At 35.4% G+C, this 22,611-nt stretch overlaps 1 protein-coding gene across 20 annotated transcripts in view; it reads left to right on the forward strand.

Annotated features, from left to right (window-relative positions):
* NAALADL2 (N-acetylated alpha-linked acidic dipeptidase like 2) overlaps positions 1-22,611 on the forward strand; it is a 432,007-nt gene that overhangs the window by 309,179 nt on the left and 100,217 nt on the right. For all 20 annotated transcript variants that reach the window (XR_011811283.1, XR_011811282.1, XM_027463880.3 and 17 more), the window contains 4 exons: positions 5,942-6,085; positions 12,356-12,448; positions 16,786-16,991; positions 19,064-19,183. Coding sequence is in view for 18 of the 20 variants with exons in the window: in XM_027463880.3 (XP_027319681.1) it covers positions 5,942-6,085; positions 12,356-12,448; positions 16,786-16,991; positions 19,064-19,183 (563 nt within the window). In the remaining 2 variants the exon portion in view is untranslated. The remainder of the gene's footprint in view (positions 1-5,941; positions 6,086-12,355; positions 12,449-16,785; positions 16,992-19,063; positions 19,184-22,611) is intronic.

Raw genomic sequence — 22,611 nt, forward strand, 5'->3', positions numbered from 1 at the left:
AGTGCTTTGTGTCTTATCTGTTAGTGTGACTTCACGGTTCCACTACCAAGTCAGTGCACGCACTTAGTGGCTACCTGGATCCCTGGAGGAAGCTTTGCTTATGCTGGATTCTTCTGGGCAAATGTAAAGTACACTGACTGATACCAGTTACTCCTCATTCTCATCATTGCATTTCTGTCAGTCTTTTGAAAAGCCCAAGAGGGCTTGTTACTTGCCACGTACTCTAACTAGCTGTAAACTAGAGGAAAGCTGCTTGCTCGCTCAGAAGACCAGAGCTGCTTCATTACTGTCACTGCAGGTTTTCTCACTATGGACTGCTGCCAGACAGGAAAAGGAAACCAGTATCAAAAACTGTGTAAGGTTTGGCTAGAATATGCCAATACAGTTAGAAAAGGCAGTTCTAAAAGGTATGATAACATTTGTTTTAAAAGAAACACTTCTTACCTTGCGGGTACACAGCATTGTGGAAGTGAATGTAAGGTACTGCTGGTCAAGAGCAGCGTCTCTATAAACTATATTCTATGCTATGAAGTTTGTAATGGGTTTCATGCCACTTACATAGTACCTTACCCATTACATACTTTGATTTTTTCAAAATTCTTGATTTCAAAAAGTACTTAAGGGAGCGATCTCAGCCTTGCAGTAGCAGAATGAGGGATCCAAAGTCTGCTGTGTCCGTTCCAAAAGAGCAGGCCAGATTCACCTGTAGGAGAGCCACAGCTGAGGGTGTAAACATGAGCCAGGGTTGCACCCAACCTGTTCCATATGGACAGAAGGGACGTACCCAAGTATCTCTCAGTCACAGACCAAAGTGTGCTCTTTTCAATGAAACTGGTAACAAATTCCATAACTTGTTTGGGACTTAGATTCAAAATGTTTTGCATTTCAGTTTTAAAAGCTTCCACTGTTGATTTGTGTTCTCTCGTACACACACACACACACACACACGCGCGCGCGCGCGCTTCTTTACAGATTCTAGTTCAAGAATAGTTGTAACAGTATAGTTAATAGCCTGGGAAGTACTTTCTGGGAACAAATAAGTACATTTCAAACATGGACTTGAAGATATGCAAGTTTTACCTTAAGAGAATGATTTTTTAAAATAATGAGAAGCTGAAGTATACGTCTGATACTAACACTTAGGATTATGCAGTAATTCTCCCCTTCTGTTTTCTGTTGTTACTAGAATATAAGAATATGCTTTAGCTGCTTTTAATATGTGGAAGAATTGTTCTTCCCTTTTCAAGACTTAGTGGTGACACCACTTCAGGACGTGTGAAAGGAAAAAAATTACTTCCATGTCAATGGGTTTAAAAGAAATGTTATATAATTTTGCTATATTTTGTTGGCCACTTTCTTGTCATTTTAATGATTAGCCACTATAACAAGCTAAGTGGAAAGGGGTATTCAAAGTGATGAGAGCATTGTGAAAAAAATGTTTTTTTGTTGTTTTGTTTTTTTTGTATTCTTGCCATATTTATTAAATATTTTTAGAAGGGAATGGGGAGTAATAAGATGGTTTTGCGTCAATGTGTCAAAGCAGTTTTGCTTTTGCAAAATAAATGGAATCAAAAAGCAACACATTTATCTTAACGAGAAACAAGACTGACAGTACGTTTAAAGTACGTTAAGTAGGCATTAAGCCAAAGTGATTTTTAAAGAGACAGGGGAGTAGCTTTTTTTCTTTTATATTGATTACGCACATGTCCTTGAGAGGAAGGGGAAAAGATGATAGTAGATTCTGAAGGTATATTTTCTTCTCATATCAGCTGTAAAATTCGTAATTTTATTTTTAAGGACAACACAAATCTATTCAAGGAGACAGTCTTGGGTAATATATACCCAGATTAGCATCCACTCCATTGATTAAATGTTATGTAAACAGAATGCAGTGAATATGCTTTAAGTAAAGCAACATATGTATGTTGCTTGCTTTTTCTAAGTATTGATAAGTCTTGTTAACTGTTGGGAGTTTATCTCAGGTTGTGTCATATATTTTTCTTTTAAATTCCTTAACTTTTGACGTGATAAGAGTGTGAAAGCTTTTCAGGTGTTTTTAAACAAACCTGTTTGTCCATCACCAGCGTGAACAAACATTTTAAAATGTTTTTCAGGTGCTCTCTGAATACTCTCAGTAACTTGTTTTCTTTCTGGCTGATCCTGACTGCACCTACATTGTGTATTTTCAGTGTTATGTGCATATACCTTTCACAGATGCCAACTTTTTTCTCATCCATATCTGAAATCTGTACATAGTTTTAAGCGTTGCTTGTCCATTTGCGAATCACAGAATCATGCATCATGAAATGCAAGCTGCCACAATGCTGTTGTAATTGGCAGAACAGTTCATCATCTCATACTTCATTGCCTGTAAAGCCGCTTTGCAAGTCCTAAGTTGTGGCTGCTGTTAAAGTCCCTGGTTACGGAATTTCAAAGATTTTTATTTAATGTTTTTTACAGAAGAGAGGCAAATGTTTTTCTCTTCCTGCATATTAATACCAATGACTAGTGAAGCAATGTACTTTTAAATTGACGTTTTTCACATTGTAGTTCTGGTGGATAATTCACAGAGAACCGGATAAAGACATAACAGGAAAATACTTGTTACCACTTCTACTCCATAGATGTCTACTCAAGGTTGTGCTTGTATCTTGATAACATTTTCCTTCACCAGTTACTTTTCTCATCCATGCTGATACTTTGAGCTTATATCTCCCAAGATACCCTCCGGATCTTAAGCTACCCTCCTGCCCATTAATAAAAAAAAAAACAAAAAAAACAAAAAAACATTCTTATTTCTGCTTTAAGTGTCATAGGGTGATCAGTGCCATTTTTGGTACACATAAGTCAGAATACCAGTTTCCATAAAACATTACTTTCTTTGCTTTAGAGAAATAGAGGAGGAGCTATAAAGTTGACTTATGTACAGAAAATAATATATGTGACTTTTGATATCCAAACACTGAGCAGATTTGAGTTTTCCCAGATTTTTCTGTACCTAAGTGCTTGGAGGAGAACATCATCATTTTTTCTGGATTATCATTCTCACTATATCAATTTACAGCAAGAAGGGACAGCCAGAAATGGTTTATTTTTCCTTCTATGTTCTAAGAGTGAATTTAGAAAGGAGAAGGAAAAAATAAAATCTTATTACTGCACTCAGTGAGTTTGCAAGCTGTAGCAGATGGGAACATTTTTGTGTAAGAGGTTGGACTGGATTTGAATTCTAAAAATATCCTTCAACCCAAACCTGCAATTTGGTGTAAGTATGACTATACTCATACTAATGCCATTGGAAAATATACAGAAAGTCATTGGGACTTGCCTTATGAGAAAGTGGGACTTTCTGGAGCTATTCATTGGAAGACCAAGGTGCAAAAATAGCAGGAGAAAGAAAAAAAAAAAAGCCATTTTTGCTTGCACTAACGATGTGACAGTGCAAGCCTTTTCTAGCAGTATTAATTGGAAGTGTGATGGGCTGTTTTTGTGTTTTTTTGTGTGTTTTTTTTGTTTTGTTTTTTTGATGAGAGAGTCATATCTCTATTAGTAGTACTGCTCATGAACAGCATTGCAAACAGCTGTCACTGAAGGTGCAGCAAAACAGCTGCTGCACAGCAGAATTACGATTGACAATAGTGATGCTGTTTTAGTACCTAGAGCCACTGATCAACTGGTGGCATCTCCCTGGAATAAGCACTCCACAGTCCCTTCAGTTTGGGCATGTGGTTAGATAAACCACAGATAAACCATACATAAACTGATTTTGCAGGGAAGAATAAAGAGATCGTTGTGACTAGCTTCACGAGATTCAGTGGAAGCCTATCGGCTGTTGAATACCTCAGCAAAGCAGTGTGAAGGTTTATACATTCCATGTACAAATGATTCAAATGCTTATGATGTGTCAGTTTTTATGTCTCTGTTTTGGTCGTGGTTCGTACACTATCAAATGTTGACAAAGGGCAGTGCAGAAGATATGCTGGGAATGCATAAATGGCAGATTACCTCTTCCACAGAAATGCATTGAACTGTTCACTCCAGGCAATTGAATGACAGAGCCATCTTATTTGACCAAATGCACTTTATTCTGTCTTTTATGCTATAATTTATTCTCATAGTGTTCTGTGAAGTCCTGCTTGAAGTTTCTATTCCCAGCATAAAACTGTTTGTCAAATTTCCATTAGGCTTAAGGTGAAAAATTAATGAGCCATTCACTTCAGATATTTCAAAACTAATACTGCTCTATTATTAATGCAGCAGAAAGTCAAAGATGTGGGTATATACAATTATGGTTCAATGTTCAGTCAGACTTTACTTTTTTGTTCTGTAAATTTTTTGGAGAGATCATTAAAACAGTGTTTCAGGTCATAGAAGGAATTACTGTAATGAATTTTATAAGTAAACTTTTTAGACAGTTTTATTTATTAACTTTTTGTTTTATCAGATTCTGGCAGAGAGTTACTTTAATAAGCAGATAGTGATGAAATACTGTCCATTTTGTCCAAATAAAACCTCAACCTGAGTCACTGGAAAAGTAGGAGTATAGTCCTCACTTTCTGTGTCAGAAACTTTCTAAAGATTACCATTTTGTGCGCCCAAAATAAATTTAAGAATTGATTAGCATATTTTTCTAACTACATTCCAGCATGTTCTCTAGAGTCCTCCTTGAATTAATACCAGTTTTAGGCCTGGCATGGTTGGATTGTTAGATTTGCACATAGTAAGGAAGTCTGCTGCTTAAATCATTTTACTGCTATAAAACAAAATTTTAATTACAAGCAAAATCTCAATTTTAAATTATTCTCAAAGCATTTGCTGAGCTCACTGATCCCGAAAGCACTATGCTCTCCAAGGAGCCTGGCATCCAGCAGAGAAAGGTCAAGTGAGAACCTCACAAAGTTCTTCCAATATGTTGGTTTCCTTGCGAAGTTGAGCTACACTGTTTTGTCCTTGGTACCAGACCAAGCCCATAACTACTTAAAAAAAAGACTGGAAGATTGTGCTTTAACCAGTAGCTCTGGAAATCTCAAAATTTTTCAGTATGAACTGTGTTTTACTGGGGAGATTGGTCTTGGATCTTTTACTTTTAAGTCCTGATCATGATGCAGATAGCTTAGCTCATATCTCCTAAAAACTAAATACTCTTATGACAGCTAATACATGTCTGGCAAAGAGAAAGTAATCCTTATGTTTTTCTTTAAACTGCTTATTAATATTAATTTCAATACTTTTTATGAAATAGTTTAGATCAGACTGTATTCTTTAAAGGAGAGGGTGTGTATTCAGATTTTCAGGCTTCTGGGTATATGCAAGGAAGCACATCTCATCAAGCTGTCATACGTCATCAGCACATGTCCTCTGTGGCGTGTTTCTTTTCGGAGTTCTCGCAGAAGCTTTTTTTGGTGTGATACCCTACCCCTTTAACAGTGTATTGCTAAGTAGCACAACTTTTGTAGTATTTAAACATCTGTAATATTCCAAATCTGCAGCAAAACAAACAACCTTATATGTAGCTGCATCATTTCATGCAGGTAGATACTTGGATTTGATTTCAGGCAGTTTAAACACCTGCCTTTTCCCAGTAACACTGTATTTGAGACTTGAGTTATTGCTGATCAGTAATTCTATTTTTTGTGGATTCCTTTAACCAAACACTGATTTCATTTTTTTGTTAAGTCACAATCTAATATCTGCTTGAACTCTGACAAGTTTCTTTCTGGTGGAACTATTCCCTACACATTTTAATGTCTATATGTAATTTTGTTGTATGTGTTCTCGAAGGAATTTTTTTCGGTAAGGTAAGAACAAAATAGTGGCTGATTATCTAAATCCAGATTTCTTGAGCTGTACTGTAGATGTTCGGGTTACTTTATTTTGTTTAGGCCTTATGTAGAAATCTTTAATTGTAATTCACTAAATTGCTGTTTTCTTTTTGTTATTTAAGATGGAAGCTACAGACAACATCGACTGAACCTCACAACATTGTTAGTGCAACCAATTTCTGCAGTACTTGCCAAAAAAATCATTTCTGTACCTGAGAACAGTATCCAAAAAGATAGGTGTGTCCCCCTTCAACTGCCAAGTACAGGTAATAATTTTTAAATAATTTTTTCTCCTAAAAATGAAATTGTCTTCAGGTATTCCAAATTTGTTTTCTCTAACAGTGTATGGCTAAAAGATGTAGCTGATTATGAGTATGCTTTGCTTAGCTGCTTTCTAGAAGAGATTATAAAAAATAAAAATTCTGCTCCCAAAAACTGATAGATGGAAGTTGTGTTAAGGGGTGATAAATATCTGGGAATTACTACAAGAGAGCCATTAAAAAAAAAAAAAGAAAAAAAAAGTATTTGTTCTTTTATCTTTAGCAACCTTACTCTAGTTAGGTCTAACTTTCAGAAATGATCTCATTTGCCAGCTTTCAGCAAATAAGTCAATATCTGGAGTACAAAGTCTCCTTCTTAATGTAAGGCATTAAGCTCTAATTCTTGCTATTGACTAAAGAAATCCCACTGTCTTTAGGTATCTTCACTAGGGAGATGTTACTAGGGCTGCACTCCTTTGTTTGTTAGGCCTAGTCGGACTACTTAAACATTAAGGCACCAGGAGCAGTATCTTTTTTCTGTCTCTAAGGTAATACTATAATTCTAAACAGTGATGTGTCTTTCTGTGTTCCTTAATTTGTATCTGCCATAGAATAAACAATGTGTTGTTGTCTGGACCTTCAGGCATCTTTTTGTTCAAATTTCATCAGGAAAACAGTCATCATGATAAGAATGAAATACCTTGAATAGAGCTAGATGTAAAGAAAGAATGCATTCAGCTTATCTCTTCCGAGATAATGCTATTAGCAAAGTCATACAGATTATAGCTTGAATAAACTTACTGCTTTTGTGAGGGAAAAAAAAGTGAGAATAGAGTCTTCCAGCAAAGATGATGCACAGTGTTTCAATGAAGGGAGAAACACTTTGCAGATAACATTCCAGAAGAGATGCATATATAATTAGTAATTCTTTCTTGTTTTTTTGTTTGTAATAGTCTATCTTTCACCATTAAAAAAAATGCAGAAAAAAATGTGCCTTGTGCCTTTTATTATAGTGCCTGTTTATTTTAATTGATGTAAAGCAATGGTCTTGGAAGGGAAGAGGCAAATTAAAGTAGCCACTTATCCTGCACTAAGTACAGTGATGATAATGGTAAAAGCAAATCTTCAGGGCAACCATTGTACTATCATATATGTGCTGTATCACTTGTTTATTGCTTTTGGAAAGTCACTGTGGAAAAGGAATACAATAAAACAAGACATAAAATAGGTTGGTTAATTTTATGACTTGTGTTGACATTTGTAGTTATACATATCAAATGGAAAGGCAGCAAGACCTCGTGCTTCATGGCTTAAGCTGCTGTTATCAGGACAAGTATTGCTCTCCATGTATGGCTGATTAGATATTTTAAAGATGAGCTGATTTTCCCCGCAACCAGTAAACAAGGATGATATAAGCAGGAAAAGGGCTTTTTTGGAAGAACAAGAGCTTAACCATTCCAAGTAGGATGTGTGAAGGTTGCTAATAGCGTACGGGTTTTCAACAGCTGAAATTTGTAATGTAAGGCACGAATGGGCTGGCAAACTCATTTTAGAAAGAGAAAAAGCTCTGTTGAGTCTGTTTCTCAAAAAAAGCTTGTTTGGATGCTGCAGTATAGAATCACCTAAAGGACAGCTTATTCTACTTTTATGCAGTCTGGCAGTCTAGAAAGAACTAACCCATGTCCTTCTCATTCTGGGTGATCACAACTTGTTTCTGATTTCGTGTAACGCTTCTTAACCACAATAAACCACGTGCAATTTTTTATTTTTATTTTTTAGTCTTAATTTATTGAGTAAAGTGGCTTTATAGTAACAAGCCTTGCTTAATTCTGTAATGCATTTATGATATATTGTGCTTTGAAATAATTCTATATGCTGGAACATATAGTTTGTTGAAGTGCTCAGTAGCAGCCTTAATAGAAGAGATAAAAGACTGCTTTCATGATAAGAAATCTTGTATAACTATCTAATAATAATAACTAAAGAGAATGTGCTGAACAGAGGCATATGAGAACAGTGAAGGCTCAATTTGCAGTCTTCCTGTTGATTGGAAGAAGCTTAAGAGAAAGATTTACTTCTGACGTAGAATTCATCATTTATCTGTCAAAAGAGATGAATGTGCAATTCAAATGATTGGTTGGCTAAAAATTTGTTAGAATAAAATGATCATCATTCTCTCATCAGTATGTTTCAAAAAGCTGAGCAGCAGATTCATCAGTAATGATTAAACATTTATATATAGTTTTCTCACATTGCCTCTTTATTCCCTTAGCCTTGCAGTTTTCAAGAGACATAACGTGACAGAGGGAGTGGAAGGGTATGGAGAGAGACATCTGAGATATATGGGATACTTAGAACCTAGAAAGTGTAGAGTGGGAACTGAAGTCAGTTGTTAGTTTTGTGGTAGTTGAAGTTGGTAATTAGATTTGCTTTTTCTTTATTATGGTGTGTCATCATTAATCCCCACTTGTCTAAAATTATGTGCTCCCATGAACTTTTTCAAAAAATGGGCAATTAGAGTATTTTAAGTATTAAGTGCTTTTCTTCATTTAAAGACCTATACTTGAACCTAATTGATAATCAATTTAAAATACAAAGTAGAAAAGATTTGGTACTCAAAATGACTTGTGATGAAATACTATGGACTATCTAAAATACGTTTTTCAAAATCAAGTAAGATTTCAAACTCAGGTTCTCTAGAAACTGTCTAATGAAAATGAAGCACTTTTCCAAATGATTGGAAAATCTACTGGTATATAAGCATTTTAATGTATTTGCATCAAATGGTCTTTTTAACAGGATATTCTAAATGTTATGTACAAGTCCACATTATTCTGTACAGTATCACCAATAAAATAAAAGAAATCTGTAATCTATTTGATTATCCATTATAGGTAAATCAGTTATGGTGTTTCTGAATTGAGTGTTGTTAGTTCTTACTGTTTCATCATGCTCTGTGATACTTGATATTACCTTAAAGCCTCAGGTCTTGGGGCGGGTAACTTTATGAAAACTGTAGCTTTTGTTATTAAGCAAATTATTAGCCTTCAGGGAGGCCTGAAAAGCTTGGTAGTGTGTGCCCAGAAAGTTGGCACTTGAGTTATTAGAGCTTGACATAAAGGTTCTTAATGACTTGAAAAAGAAACATGTTGAATGTAATTTTATCCTGACTACCCCAGGTGAATTTGTCTGCCCTAAAATAACGTGGCTCTGGAAGTTTGGTGATGTTTCAATGTGTTACTTCAATTGTGATTTCAAAGTGACATATTTTTATTCAGGTGTGGTTTGTGCTGATTTCAGCTGGTTTTATATACATGTTAAAAACTGATTTGGAATTATTCTATATAGTTTGTTTCCTTGGTATTCTGAAACAGCTTCTGTTTGTATGATCTAAGAATTATGCTTTTGGAATACCTGAATTCAGTTAGTATTTAATGCTTCTGCACTTGAGTTAAATGTGCATATGGGCAAATTTTTATGTGTTTATAGCAAAAGTTTGGTCAAATGAGTTCAGTTTTCAAACCTGAGTGACTAATGAAGCTTTTTTAAAATCCAGTACTACAAGAACGATCAGACAAGAGGTTGATATAAGTGCTTAGCATGAGCAAGATTCAGAAATTTAACCAATTTGTTTGAAAGTTAATCTCAAGATCACTTGCTTCTATGTTGGTGTAAGTGTGGGATAGTTTAAAAGAAAAAAAAAGCATAACTTATTTCTTAGACTACTTAGTTTAAGCTCCTCTGTAGTTCTAAAACTGTGAGTCAAATGAGAGAGAAGTAACCATGACTTTTTTAAAATAGGTAATTTGGAGAGAAGATAGTCATTTGCCCAGAGATAATGTACAGATTTCAAGTTAAAGAAACAGATCAAAAATACGGACAAAATATAAATACTTTTCTGTGCTTCTACTTCAGTCATAGCTTTTGGTTTACATAAACTCAAAGTGAGTAATCTTAAGCAAAAGTCTCCTCATAGGTTTTCCAGAGAATACAGAAAAAAAAGAAAAAAAAATGTCAATACCTTTAAAATATGGCATTAGGGAAGTGATGTTTGTTGTCAGCACTGTCAAAAGGGGATTAAATTTCACTTCTGCTGTATTCTCCAAAGAGTGCTTTCAGCCTTTTCATCCGGTGGTACTGAGCCTTTAAGCCCAAGTCACTTTAAGCTGACTAGTGTATTACATGACTATTAACTTCACTATCTGATTCCACAATATGTGTGTTGCCAGGACATAATTTTCTATTTCTTCTTTGTGAGTTGAACACTGCATAGCTGGTGTTGATTAAGGAAAGACAACTTTGCCACTTGTCTTCAAAAGGGTTTATCTTATTTTTCAAATGGGGCCTAAAGAAATACAATGGCTCACATGCCATGAGCTATTTTCAGATTTTTTTAAACAACTGAAAAAGTTAAACAGGTAACAGTACAGTGCTGGAAGCACTCTGGATTAATATTTTTTAATTAAATATTTTAATAAAATTCTATAATATTATCTGTAGATTTATAGAACAACCAATTCATCATCACATGCTGTAAATAGACTTTTCTTTCTGATGTAAGTTACTGTAAAAGTTAATTAGAACTTGAACCCAAACGTATCCATGACAGATCAAAATATTAAGTTGCTATGATTAATTACTGCAAAGTAATGTGCTATGGTTTATTTTTAATGAACTGTGGGTGGCTTTCATATTCTTCGCTGTTACATTCTAGCAAAGACAGAGTTGTCACATGGAGGCTGTTTCTACTTTTAACAAAGAAGGTTTTGTCTGAGTAAAAAATAAAATAAATATTCTTGGTAACCTTTTATTTTTTAAACATTTCCTAGCTGTTGTTTTGCTTTTCTCAAATATCAGCGAATAGTGAATGAAAACATACTGAATTTTATGTTAAGAGAATTTTTAAGTAAATTTACCAGCTGAAGTACCAGCAAATGAACCCTGAAGAAAAGTTTCATAGAGATGCATAGTTTTTATTTTACATGTTGCAGTAAACTCCCTGCTTGATTATTCTACATATCTCGGGAGAGAAATCCCAGAAACAAACTGGCAGCAGCATGTCCTGGGGAGGCCAACAGCTTAGGTGATAGAGAGCAGAGTGGTCCATGGAATAGTTTAATTTTGGTCTGTGGCAGTCAGGATGCGGACACCAAAGGAACGCCAGCCCAAATTGTGTTTCAAGTGCCTTGAAACACAGGTCTGCCATGGGGCTGGGGACATGCTCTGGATGTAGGGACCCCCCAGAGGACTGGGAGGACTCAGTGCCTGTTGTCAGACCACCGCTAGCATTTAAGTTAGAGCACTTTAAGACGTTTTTGCTTTTCTCAGATAGAAGTTATGACCTTTCAGATGAGATGAATGTTAATACAGTCTATTATAATGCAAACAAAGCATTTGAAAGGTATCTGCAGTTCCCTGTAGTTAAATGCTTTGTTGCCTTGCCACAAACTCCAGGAGTTAGAGTGGCTAGCGTGTCCCACCTGGGGGATGGAGGGAACAGCAGGAACTCGCAACAAAGAACTGTATGTTTTTTAAAACTATATTAACTCAGATATTTACTTTTCTCTGGCTTAATCCTGTGCCACAGTCTTAACTGGCATAGCTATTTTGGCAAGTCTTATATATTGGCAGCTTCTGGAATCTTTTGCCCTTGTATTTATACCATTTCCTCAACCGATACCAGCTAAGCTGTCTGTTGGCATAAATTCACAAGTACATCACCAAAGGCTATGCTGGTATAGTGATTAGTAATGCTAAGATGTAACTTTTCCTTTCTAATTTAGCACACAGTTTTTGATGTTCTTGCTATTTTTTTTGTTTGCTCATTTGTTTATTTCCATAATATTGTAATGTAAAACAGGTATAATTCTGTGGATGTTATAGAAAGACTGACTTGGGTGGGGGCTTAGGTTAGAGAAACCTATGAAGATTAAGACAACTTTCCTTATCATAGGATTATGTAAATCCTACTTTTTTTTTCTTGTTGTTTGTTACTACTGTGTCCTGGCAGCATTTATTGGGTGAATTGAATGTTCTTTTTCCTCAAGGAGCAGAAACATCTTTTGAGACTCTAGTTTTAATCCCCACTGCTAAAATGTGTCTAAGAAAATACTGTATTATGTCATGTTTTAATCTTTTATCTCTCTTTATTACCTTTTTTCTTTTTCTCTTTTTTGTTGTTGTTGGAGAGACTTATATCTGTGGCCTGTGGATTTCTTGCTTGAATAAACAGTTTAACATTTGCTTAGTGTTTTTTTTCATTTTATCTTTTGACAGAGAAAAAAATAATCAGTCTGAATATTCAGTCAGTCACAACATACAGGACAATTTCTAATGTTATTGGATATTTGAAAGGAACTGTGTTTCCTGGTAAGTAGCCCCTTATCATTTCTACTGATTATTTGTTTCACAATGACTGGGAGTCATAGCTGGGGTCACAGTTCTACTTGCCACATAATGTGCTACTATAGAGGAAGGCGTTTGTAGTCTGTGAGTTGATTTGTGAGAAAACAGAACATATGGGTTAAACACAGAATGATCTCAGGAGGTATTATTGTTACAATGAAAGTATTTTCATGAAACAACCAGAGTTTACTTGTAGACCATATTTGTATTTTATACCAATAGCTATGTTGATAGTTTTAATTTTAAAATATGTTGTATAACATGATCTTATTTAACATGTGAGCTGTCTATACAATTTTAGAAAATGCTTTGATTTTATTGATGATGTTAACAGAACTTTGAGTTAAATAAAATGAAACTCTATGATTCAAATCCACAACATCACTGGGTAACTCAGCTGTCTCACTGAAACCAGGGTGCAGGGCAGCCTGATCCCTGGCTTAGTTAAGAATCTAATATCAAAAGTGATTACAGTGTAGTACAATCTATGACTAAGTTCTTAATCACAATTTCTGCAGCCTTATTTTGTGTTAGAATCATGCCTTAAGCTAGTTGTATACAATTCTATGAATAATAATTAGTTTAGCATGCGTTAAGAATTAAACAGTAAGATTCCAAATGTAATTGTGATATAAAACACAACCCCCCTCTCTCCTTTGGTGCTGTATATAGGTAACATAATCAGAACATCATAGGAATCAAGATCATCTTGACTTTATTCTGTCTGTGAATGAACTTGCCTGAAAGTTGAAGGGTTTCTGCAACACTAATGAACACTATTGCTGATTCTTAACATACTGCAAAGTGTTGTTGCCCCAATACAATACGTACTGGACAAACCACATCATCATCCAAACAGCCGTCACATTTGCCTTGATTAGTGCTCTTTTATTAGCTTCATAAGAAAGGAGGCAAATTTAGCTACAGTCTAGTCATTTAATCTGTTAAGTGATGCAATGAATGAGACAGAGTAGCTTTACAGTTTATCTCTTCTAGTGAAATAACGACTAAGTTTTGTGTGGGCTCAGTGCTACGTTTTTACCAGATTAGTATTTTTTTACGCAAGATAGAAAGTAGTCAGCACAGTGGATTTAATTTCAATAAAGGATTTAATTTTGTAGAATAATTTGAAGTTACCAGTCTACTGTCGCTAATGTTTTGCAAATAGCTGTCAAAGAATTTGAAAGGTAGTAACTGTCATGTTTAGACACGTTGTCTACTGCATTGTGAAAGAGAACGGAGACAAATAAGAAAAAGAATGCATTGGTATCTGTTTAATAAATTATTTATCTTCTCTACTCGTTATTATTGCATTCTTAGTAAGGAGCTACTTTTTAAAGGTAAATTGGTATACGCTTAACTCTATGTGTATATATCCAAAGGAAGTCAATAGGAATACCCACATGTCAACAGTTTACCCCATAATATCTTGCTGAATAAAGGTCATCGAAATTGGCTGCGAATGTAGATAAAAGTGAGGCGTGTAATGCACCATGGACAACATTTCATTCAGGATGAATTAAACCTTCATTTGTTTCTTTACTCTTCCTTGTTGCTATAGCTACACCCTGTCAACTGTTAGAATATCTGATGTTTTCATGGCATTGATTCTCTGTCATTTTGATGGGGTTTTAGTAGTTTCACGTACCTGGAATGTTCACCTTTATGTTCCCAGGATTGCAGAGAGCAAGCCAAATTTATCTTCGGTGTAGCTTAATGAAAGACTGGAGAGCATCTCCAAGAGTGGTTTTTGTTTTTCAGTTTGGATATTTTTTTAAGGCATCCTAACGTGCACACACGCTCACCCACCTATGTAGTGGTGATATTATTTGACCAAGACATTAAAAGATTTAAGTGCAGAAGAATGTGATTGTTGGCGGCATGTAAAAATCTCAAAACCATAACACTGATTTTTTAGAACATGATTGAAAATGGGCTGTATAACAAGAAGATAGTGTAAAGTCACTATTTTCAATGATAAATGCCCATTGTCCAGCCCGTCACTACCCTGAACACTATCCCATCTTGTCACTTTCAAAAGTAATGGATATTTTTTCTCCACATCTTGTCCTTTCTTTCTCTCTCTCTTTTTTTTTTTTTTTTTCTTACCACATGGTATCTGTCTCTACCTGTTTCTGTTAATGATTACGAGAAAGGACAGCAGCTGCCTCTTGTAACCATGGCCATCCTTTCTCCTATGCTTTTCCCATAGTCACTTGCTTCAGGGTATTGTGTCTATTCAAGAGAGAGATGTGCAAAGATGAAGAATTTCAAAGGTGGCACCAGCTGTTATGTTATACTCCATTTCATTTAGCTGGTGTCTCCTACAGTAAGTTGCTGTTTGTAGCTTTTTCCATTAAAATGTCCTATACTATTTTTCATAAGGTCTCTTAACATTTCCCTTCATACTCACTATTCACAAGCTGAAGAGATTTAATAAGGGGCAAGAGTTGTTCTGATCTGATCACCCTGCACTTGCTCTAATAATTCAGAATCCCTTAAGGACTTTCTATTCATTTCTGTTCCCACTTGCTTAACATTAAGGAAGTTTAAGATCCTGTGACTTTTCACCATCACTGCAATCTATGATTGAACTTCTCATGATGCAACAAACAAGTCTAATTATATCTTAGATTACATTTTGTTACATTTTGTACAGTTAGATTTATATTTTGCATATTTGCTCTAAAGAAACAAATTTTCATTTACATACCTATACACTCCTCTCCCCCTCAAGCAGTTGACTGAAAATATTACAGATACATAGCAGCTCCCCTATTAGTAAAGCATTTTCAATACCATATAAAACAACATCACCATGTATTTTGTTGAACAAAACCAGTAAAAGTTCAGTATCATCAAGAATTGTTTTATAATCAAAGGGTATTAGTGTTCAGTTAAAGAAATCTTTCCAGGCAGCAGTCACTGCAAAAAGTCCCCATGGAGTAGGTATTTAATTTTATAATCAGTATAAAGTGAGGATATTTTGCCACCTCCCTGTATTGCTACAGTCCAGTGTACTGACATCAGTGAAGAATGAATTCTTTTGGATAGAGAACTAACAGGAAACCAAAACTCTTTATAGTCCTTGGAACCCATGTGACATCCGAAGGTTGTTGCTGATCTGGCATCACTTAATAACTGTTCTCCTGTTCTCTGTCAATGTCCTGAAATATGGAAAGCGTGCCTTTGAAAGTCTAGTTCTATATCAGAACACACCCAATAGGCAATCCTTCAAAGAGGTTCCCATCATGAATTCATCTCATACACATCTAATAGCTGAATAAGTCATTCAGCAGAACTCTATGTAGACTTCTTGAAACACGTCAGTCACTCTAGGAGTTCATGTCATTTCATACCACATCATCCTTTCAGAATAAAAGATGGTTCTTTACACTTGAGAGTCAGTATTTGGATATTGTTTGAAGCTTTGAGAGATGAAGATTTCATTTAATTTCTCTGAATGAGATTTGTTTTGTTCTTTTTTTCCTCTGAATAACTGTATACATGTTCTCTATTTCAGATTGAAACCTAATGCCTTTCATTTTATAAAATACTTTCTTCCAGTATCATCAAAGTTGCTAGGTCTGACTTACCTTTCTGTATCATTCATTATCTTTATTCCTCTGTCGTGTCTCTTCTCTAAACCTGCAGTCCAGGTCTTTTCAATGTCACCTTACCTGGAAGTCTAAGCCCAGATATCTAACCATTCTGGTTACCAGCTTCTCAACTGCTGTTTCTGCAATGTCTTTTTTGAGATAGGGTGGTGAGCACTGAACACAGTCTTCCAGGTGAGGGAGTGCAAATACTCTATGCATTTTCTCCATGTTTCTCGTTGTACTACCACATCTTTTGTTTTCTTTTCTTTTCTTTTTTTTTTTTTTTTGACACTAATATGTATTTAAGGTAGTGTTTCTTGGTTATTTATTTGATTTATTTTTTTTCAAGAACACTCTAATAAAGCATGGAACTTTTATTAGGTTATCTATATGAAGTCCTAGCTGGGGAGACTAGTAAGCAAACAGTGAAGGAGAGGGCACAGGGATTAAATTAGGAAAGTATAGATATTTATTAGTTCATTTTTAAGTGTTATTCACAGTTTTATATGTTTATATTATACAATTGTCTTGCACGTGATTGTATAAACTTCTGTTGACAGCATTGTGTTGTATTAATGACATTACAGACTACTAATAAAATTCATCCTTTGTAATTATTTTTTTTTAATGTTAGTATCCAGGAGAAGTAAGATTTTCTCTTTTTGGTGTTGTTTTTTTTTTTATTTCTTCTTTATTTTTCAGACAGATATGTCCTAATTGGTAGTCATCACAGCAGTTTGAATACTTCCAGTGGGCAAGAATGGGCCAGTAGTACTGCTATCATTACAGCATTTATACAGGCTTTGATGTTGAAGGTCAAGAGAGGCTGGCGACCTGACCGGACCATTGTTTTCTGCTCCTGGGGCGGAACATCATTTGGGAACATCGGTTCATATGAATGGGCAGAGGTATAACAATTTCAGAAGGAAGCATTGTAGTAATTATTATGTTTGTTGAAAACATAGAAGCAGTATGAAATTACCATATAGAAGTTAACTGGTCTGTGACAACTGTCTGTGTACATTCACATACTCCATAACATCTGTAGAGGGGCAGTTCTTGTGGAACAGAGCATGTGTGATATTGGAGTGGAAAGTTGTTCCCAGAGCACTGGAAGTTGCTCAGTGGTTATACACAGCACTTTGTGAGCTGAGTCTCCTCACTGCTTCAGCAGAGGACTGTAAAGGAGGACATTGCCAGAGTTTGGGGGGGAAAAAAACCTCTAAAATAATCCACGTATCTAGGTCTGGCTGGGATGGAGTTAACTTCCCCACAGCATCCCACATGGTGCTGTGCTTTGCACTGGTAACTGGAAGGGTGTTGGTGGCACCCCAGTCCCGTGGCAGTGCTGGCACAGTGTCCAGGCTGGGTCTCCAGCCCCACCAAGCCACGAGGTGGGCAAGAGGTGGGGAGAGGACATCGCTGGCACAGCTGAGCTAAACCAAGCAAGGAGACAGGCCATGCCATACGGCATCATGCTCAGCAATGAAAGCTGGGGAAGGGGAGGAGAAGGGGGGCTCCCACTGTGATGGCATCAGTCTTCCTGAGCAACTGCGGCCTGCAGTGAGGCCCTGCTTGCCACAAAGTGGCCGCGTGTCGCTTGCTGATGGGAAGTAGAGAATAACAGTTTTCTCATTTTGCTTGTTCATGGCCTTGGGTTTTTCCTTCATTAAGCTGCTCCTATCTTGAACCTAAAATATTTGTTCTTCTTTCCCTCCATCTCCCTCCTGGCCGTGCTGTGCCGAGAAGGGCTTTGAGCGTGCAGCCATGTGGCACTCAGCTGCCTGTCAGCGTTAGGCCACAGCGCTAGGCCCAGGAGTGCCTCAGAGGGTGGCTGCTTGGAGGTTCAGCAGTTACTTACTAATTTCTAATTGATAGACTTAGTGCTGGGAGAGCTGAGTCACGAGCACACTGAATAAAAGGAGGAGAACCATATCGTGGTTTACATTAATTACATAAACATTTCAGTGTCCCGTGGCTACTGCTGTTTCACTTTTCATGTATTTGTGCTTAAAAGCTACGGTCCAATATAGACAATTCCTTGTGCTCTTTTCCATTCAGCAGAATACAAGTCAGCTCAGTGAATGAAAATGCCTTGTTGATCATATATAATTGCAGTGGACTTCGGTTGATAAATTAAAGCAATAACTAACAGACAGGTTCATGGCTGCTGAATTAAAACAGTAGATAAAATGAAGAGTTAATTTCTTTTTATCATGCATGAGAAGCAACTAGCTCTCATTTGAAGCTTCCTACATCATCATACTTCCAACATGATTATTCTTCAAAAACAAGAAGGGGTGAAAAAATCAAATTGAAAAGATCCAGGCTGCAAGCAAAATCTGTTTAGTTCCACTTCAAGTCGGCTTTACATCAGATGTAATTGCGTTACACCCCTTCTGTTCAATATGAAGAGCCACTTCATGCAAAAAGTACCTCATTACTGAGAAGGCAAGGGGGATTTTTTTAAAAAGAGATAATAATTGAAACAGTTTGTACATACTATTTTCATAGTCTAAGACATAATAAAATGACAACACTTGGAAAGTTATGCAATTTAAATCTGAATTTGGTCTCTAAAAATTACAGTGCATTTAACTCTTGATAATGATCTCTTTTGAAGTTTGTCTTCTGTCAGGCATAAATGTAAAAGGCCTTCACGTTGTTTCACAGTATGTAATGTTTTCATTTTTGGCCTTACAAGTGTAGTCATTTTTAATTCCTCCTAGGCCTGTTTGCATTTTGTTGAGACGATGTGTGAAATGGAATTATAACTTCTGCTATAGAAAGAAATAACTCTTAAGATATCCTTTGAAGTTCTTAACAGCATATTGTAAAAAGCAGTAGTTAAGTAATACTTAGGGATTCACAAAGGACAAAAACACAGAGTGCAGTCTTTCCATAGAAGGAAAGGAAATAACAAAACAAATCTTCATTATAACTGTGTGTATTAATAACCATCGATCTGTTCCTGTTCTAGGATCTCAAGAGAGTTCTTCAAAGAAATGTTGTGGCTTATGTTAGCCTCCATAATCCAGTCAGAGGCAACTCAACTTTACATCCTATTGCATCTCCTTCTCTTCAGCAACTGACAGCAGAGGTTAGAAATATTTTATGTCATGTATGGTTTATGAGGTTACATGGATAATCCCCTATATATTGGTTGATTTTAAACAATTACAGATGTAGGTTTTTCTGTTTAAGTATTTTAACTTTGCTAATACACATGAACTGTTTTTACTAAATAAGCATGTTAAACTTTCTGTAGAAAAAATTACAAGGTGTATTAAGAGGTTGTAAAGGATAATTTACTTCAACTGTTCATTATACCAAGTCTCACCACACTTGCATGCCCTTCAGCTTTTACACCTTTTTGCAGCTTTGAAGTAGCATATTCTATAATGATTACAAGAAATCAGATTTTTCTTTTCCTAATCTGAACTGTCCAGACTGTTTCTCAAAATGCATTTAAACCTGTGTATTTACCAGACGTAAAGTGACATTCGGGGGAGAGTATTACCCTTACTATAATAAATACTGTCTAAAGTATGTATGTCAGGTTCACAGCTCGCACCTTTGTAACGTGTCTACAGTCAGGATATTCCATAGTTCTGCTCATGTAAGTGCATGTAGGCTTAAAACTAATGATGTTATTATCATTTCTGAGTTTTTGATGCATTTATTAATACTTAAGATGAAGTGGAAATAGTGTAAGATACATACTGGATGATGAAAACAGTTTAAAATAGAGTGCATAAAATGGATTTAAATTTGACTTTCATCAAGTATGAGTTTTAGGGTGTTATTTTTCCATAAATTTACCAAGCTAATTTTCATTAGGCTATTCTGATGTTTCTTTGACTTGCCTCTGAAAACATCTGGTACTAAACACTGCTTAAAGTATCATCTTGAATTAAATAGAGCTTAAGACTGATCTTGCTTGACATTTTCTGTCCAACTAAGTTAGTAAAATGGTATTGGTCAAATTGCTTCTTAGCAATATTTTAAGCACTTCTGTACAGTGATTAGATGATAATTTCCTCATGGAAAGGATCTGGTTTATTCTGTGTAAGTATTGTGAAAAGTGCAATGAAAAATTGTTTCTTTTCAGGAAACAAAAAAAAAAAAAGATTTTTATTTGTGGAAATGTGTTTATACTGTTATATATGTATGTCTCCAGGTGTACTGGATATGTCAGTCACAATCTTAGTACACATTTTAGCTACAGTGTTTGCAAAAGATACTCTCCTCACAGGGGGCTAGCCTTTTGCTATCCTATAATTTCTGCAGCCCTGACTCCCAGAAAACAGGTATTTGCAATTTTACAGGAATAAATATATTACATTAGCTCCTTGACCTACTTCTTTTATACTAATTTTGTTTCTTTGAATTCAGAATACAATCCATGATGATGATTTGAAAATTGTAAACTGTCTGGAGCTGTGCAGGAGAGAATTTCTTTATAATTTATCTGTCTATCACTTTATTAAGATTTGATTCTTTTTTTCTAATAAAGACGATAGTGAGTGTATTAAAGCCATGCCCTCTATTCTGGAAAGAAAGGAAATGAAATCTCTTTTCCATTTCCACTTTAATTCTGTGGTGCATTTGGATGTGATGTTTGAATATTTTATAATTCTTGTAATGGCATTTGTGTACTATCCAGAAGTGCGGACACAATGTCTCTTTGGAGTCCTACTTCGTACCAGTGAATTGGTTAGTGTTTAGTCAAACATGACTAGAGCTTCATTTTTTTTTCGTCTAGTAAACACCCTCCATCTTATCTCTGATTCTTTAATGGGTAAGGCTGTGTTGTTGAGAATATATCTGTTCTGCATGTTTAACCTGAAGCCCCATTTAATAAGGACAAAATGCATGCAAGGTAATCTGTATACTTTTGTTGTTTGTAGGCTAATATTATATGTAATTAATGCAACTGTCATACTGTTTGTGACATTGAAAAGATTTATATGAATTATTGCTTCCAAATGCTGGCCAGAATTCTGAATTCATGCCAAATATTATGTCAGTGATGGAACAGCCCAGCAAAGATCATCATTTGTTCCCAAGGGTACTCACAGTTGGATCAAATAAAGAATACTGATATTACTTCCAGCACTTGCCGAGATAACAATGCAATTATAGATTTACCTCAAAATTCTGATTGTCATAGGATGTGCAAATGTTATAAGATTTGTCATTTTGGAGGTCATATCATCTTGAAGGAAATATATCCATTTACATGAGACTCTTGTTAAAGATACAAGTTCTAAAGAAATGCTTAAAAAGTCCATCAAGAAACAAATATCATTCTAATTTGTATTTAGTAATACATCATAACAGTAATTCTCCGTACATAAGTATATTAGAATAGAAATGCAGATGAAAAACAAATTTAGAATTAACAATATCAATCTGTTTTAAAATGAAAAGGGAAAGTAGACCATATTGTTTGGTTAGATAGAAATCTTCTGTAATTTTTGGATTTGTGGAAGATACCTCAGTGTACCTTTGGATTCTGTGGTAAAACTCATACTTCCATTTTCAGACTTGCAGAGCCAGCTTGCATTGTTTCTCCTATTCTTTAACAGTATTACTAGTATTGAAACACAGTTTTGATGATCAAGATTTTTAATGAAATTATGGGCACTCCATCTTAGTATAACAAAAGGAGAATGTAGTTCTAGGGATAATTAATACTTGCTACAAAAGCCTACAAATACAAGTACTAGAATTAAAGGGAAAACAATGAAAGACAGTAGCTTTTCCTGTGAAAGAAAGCTGGAGTGAAAACTGCACTAAATGCAGAGTACTCAGTGAATGCAACGAGGACCATACCTTCCAGAAAACTGTGGGGAAATAGCAAACTGACACGCAAATGCATACAAGAGTGTTAATTCTCTGTATTATGTGCATGTGGATTTTCTAAAACCTAATTTTGGACACTTCACAAGCTTTCTGATCACTGCATATTCGAAAACACTTTCTCTTTTAATTTCTGAAAATTTGTAGGAAAAGTTAGGAAGACATTTTAGATGAAATGTCATTTGTATGAATGGTATAGACTTACCGATAAAAAGAGAAGTAAGGAACCTGATAAGTCAGGTACTATGAGATCCAGTGGTCAGTTAGAGAGTAGAGTAAGTGCTTGCATAATTAACAGAAACAATGACTTCTTAAATATACTTTATGCAAAGGGATTACGTCTTTATTTTAGTGGTGGGTTTTAAAAGGGAGCTACATAAGCAGTCTGCAAATAATAATTTTATGTGCCTTTCACTGGGATTCTGGTTGAAACACCAAATTACATGAAGAAGCTAATTTAAATATTTGGATTAATTAAGCAAAGAGGAATTCAAACAATTGTGAGACCTTGACATATTTAATCCAAATCTTTTTTATATGACTATGATAATTAGTGTCCACATTAACAAGAGGAAATTCTGCCAAGTTATATTTTTGCCTACTATTATTTTCTATGGAAAATGATTGTCAATTCACTTGCTCAGTTAGTGAATCACCATTTGT

Source organism: Anas platyrhynchos, chromosome 9 (genome assembly GCF_047663525.1).
Source record: "Anas platyrhynchos isolate ZD024472 breed Pekin duck chromosome 9, IASCAAS_PekinDuck_T2T, whole genome shotgun sequence".
In the NCBI taxonomy this organism is placed as follows: domain Eukaryota; kingdom Metazoa; phylum Chordata; class Aves; order Anseriformes; family Anatidae; genus Anas; species Anas platyrhynchos.